Source organism: Stegastes partitus, unplaced genomic scaffold (genome assembly GCF_000690725.1).
Source record: "Stegastes partitus isolate 25-593 unplaced genomic scaffold, Stegastes_partitus-1.0.2 Scaffold1806, whole genome shotgun sequence".
Taxonomy (NCBI): Eukaryota; Metazoa; Chordata; class Actinopteri; family Pomacentridae; genus Stegastes; species Stegastes partitus.
The window spans coordinates 4,605-7,762 of NW_007579537.1; the positions used below are offsets into that span (position 1 = coordinate 4,605).

The 3,158-nt window shown below is 41.2% G+C and overlaps 1 protein-coding gene across 1 annotated transcript in view; it reads right to left on the reverse strand.

Annotated features, from left to right (window-relative positions):
• Positions 1 to 452: 452 nt before the first annotated feature.
• Positions 453 to 3,158, reverse strand: part of LOC103372696 (histone-lysine N-methyltransferase SMYD1-like) — a 21,130-nt gene continuing 18,424 nt past the window's right edge. The window contains exons 9-10 of the mRNA XM_008302401.1: positions 896 to 1,064; positions 453 to 765 (exon numbers count right to left, since the gene is read on the reverse strand). Coding sequence (XP_008300623.1) covers positions 670 to 765; positions 896 to 1,064 — 265 coding nt within the window. The 3' untranslated portion in view covers positions 453 to 669. The remainder of the gene's footprint in view (positions 766 to 895; positions 1,065 to 3,158) is intronic.

The window sequence follows — 3,158 nt, forward strand, 5'->3', positions numbered from 1 at the left end:
CTTCCAGGGTTTCATACGTAACAAATTTAAGGATCTAGTCCTGTCAACTTGCTGGGTAGGACTTTCTATATCATTATTCTTCTTCAGATTCACTTTCCAGTTTTAACATGTGTGGCTGAATGACAACAGTGTTAAACAGAGTCGTGGGTAAGCTCGTGTGCTCGAGCTCTGGTCATTTCTTTTTTACTCTTGGCTCTCAGAAATTAGTCTCACACTGTCATTGTTACACAAGCCCATTTCTGAAATGTGGCAGAGGTAATACGAGTAGAAATGAGCCAGTGTGGTCATTTGAATCAAGTTTCTGTGGTCTGAGAGTGATAACAGACTGGTTTTCCATCTGTCTAAATAAGTGTTCTTGTTGGGATGTACAATTTGCAGACAATGCACCTATATGGTAAATCTAACTAAATAATGAATATAAAGAATCCAAATTATTGACGTAAGCAATCACAACACATGTATCTCCACTTTTATTGTAGATACTGTTCATGTTGTGTTACATCTGCTGCTTTAAACAGTACAGCGTATCGTCAGACACACCAGTGATTCAGAGACTCAGCGCAGGGACTGGGTGCAGTGCTTTAGTGGACATTGTGTGTACATGTCATTGCACAGTTAAGACGGGCATCAGAACATCAGCAGGGACAGGAATATTAGCCATGAAGGAGGTTATTGCTTCTTCAGAGCGGCGTCTCTCATGGTCATATACACAGACTCATCCTGCTTGAACATCTTTAGCTCCATCTCAGTCTGCGTGCGCATGGTCTGGAAGAAGAACAGAGTGACAGTATGTAGTTAGAACTGCCTTTACAAAATGAAGAACGTGGTTCTGCTATCATGCAGTTACATGTTTTCAGTATGTAGTTATTACCCCAAACATTAACTTATACTCTACCTCCAAGTCTTTGGTAATGGCGTGGTTGGGTCCATGGGTTACCAGGAGGATGCCATAGGCCTTGCAGATCAACCCGTGGCCCGCCTCAATCTGCCCTGCATGCCAGTGGGTGACACCTGCCCGCATGATGGCCATCCCCAGCTGGGCGTTATTGGGGTGGTACAACTTCCTGCTCAGAAGTCGAGGTGGGGGCAGGAGGTGAGAGACAAAGTGCATTAAAAATACAGTTAAGACCACAGTCTGACCTTTAGATGTACAGTTGCTTCAAAGTGTTTTCAGATCCCTTCACTTTTTGTGCACATTATTGTGTTGTGGATTTAATTTTAAATCAATAATATTGGTATTTTCTACACTCAATAGCCAGTAATGACAAAGTGAAAACATTTAGAAATGTTTTCAAATGTATGAAAAAGACAAAAACAGAAATCTGTGATCTGGAAAATCAAGTTTTATGTTCCAACGTCTTGGTAGGGAGGCAAATATATGGCGCATGCAGTATATAAGTCAGTCTTTAGTGGGTTTTATTATATACTTCAGAGTTATTCTGTACTGATCATTTCTTGTCTTGTCAGAACCTTATCACCAGTATATTAGTGGCTATATGGAGTTACTCTGTTTAGCTTCTCTTCATTGACTCCCTGTAAAATCCAGGATAGAATTTAAAATCCTGCTTCTAACATATAAAACTCTTAATGACCAGCTCCATCTTATCTTAAAGACCTTATAGTATCGTATCATCCCAACAGAGCCCTTCGCTCTCAGACTGCAGGTTTACTTGTGGTTCCCAGTGTTTTCAAAAGTAGAATGGGAGGCAGAGCCTTCAGTTATCAGACTTCTCTGTTGTGAAATCAACTCCCAGTTTGAGTTCTGGAGGAAGACCCCCTCTCTACTTTTAAGATTACACTTAAAACTTTTCTCTTTGATAAAGCTTATAGTGAGGACTGCTCAGGACTGACTGAACTGTCCCCTAGTTATGCTGCTGTAGGTTTAGGCTGTCGGGGGATTGCCATGATGCACTGGGCTCCTATCCTCTACTGTCCTTTCTTACATACAGTTACAGTTGTGTTCATAAGTTTACATCAATGACAGCTTGAAATTTTTGTGGTTGTGGATAAGGCTCTTTATTTTCTCAGATGGTAAAACTGCCCTCTCTTCTTGGCAAAAAGCCTCTAGTTCCTGTAAATTCCTGGGCTGTCTTGCATGAACTGTACATTTGAGACCTCCCCAGAGTGGCTGAATGACATTGAGGTCAGGAGACTGAGATGGCCACTCCAGAACCATCACTTCATTCTGCTGTAGCCAATGACAGGTCGACTTGGCCTTGTGTTTTGGATCGTTGTCATGTTGGAACGTCCAAGTATGTCCCATGCGCAGCTTCTAGGCTGATGAGTGCAAGTTTTCCTCCAGTATTTTCTGATAACACGCTGTATTCATCTTTCCATCAGTTATGACCAGGTCTCCTGTACCTTTGTAGCTCACACATCCCCAAAAAAGCAGCGATCCACCTCCGTGTTTCACAGTAGGAATGGTGTACCATTCATCATAGGCCTTGTTGACTCCTCTCCAATTTGCGTTGCAATGGCTTTCTTCTGGCGACTCAACCATTTTTCTTCAAGTGCCTCCTTATTGTGCATCTTGAACAACCACACCACTTTTTTCAGAGTCCCGAATTTCAGCTGAAATTATTTGTGTTTTTTTTGTTTGTTTTTTTTGCATCTCGAACAATTTTCCTGGCAGTTGTGACTAAAATTTTTGTTGGTCTACCTGACCATGGTTTGGTTTCAACAGAATCCTTCATTTTCCACTTCTTAATTAGAGTTTGATCACTGCTGATTGGCATTCTTAAATCCTTGGATATCTTTTTTTTTTTTTTTAAATCCCTTTCCTGTTTTATACAGTTCAATTATCTTTTTCCGCAGATCCTTTGATAATTCTTTTGCTTTCCCCATGACTCCACAAACATCAGTGCAGCACTGGATGATAGATGCAAGGGTCTGTCAGGAGCCCAGAACCTCACTGACCTTTTATACACACACACTGATTACAAGCAAACAGATCACAGGTGAGGATGGTTACCTTTAGTAGCCATTCAAACCCGTTTGTGTCAACTTGTGTGCATGTTATCAGGCCAAAATCACCAGGGTATGTAAACGTTTGATCAGGGTCATGTGGGTAGTTTCTGTTGTCATGATTTAAAAAGAGTAAACACAGTTGTTTGACAATAAATGGCTTCACCCAACCACTAACCATGAGTGGGAAAAAA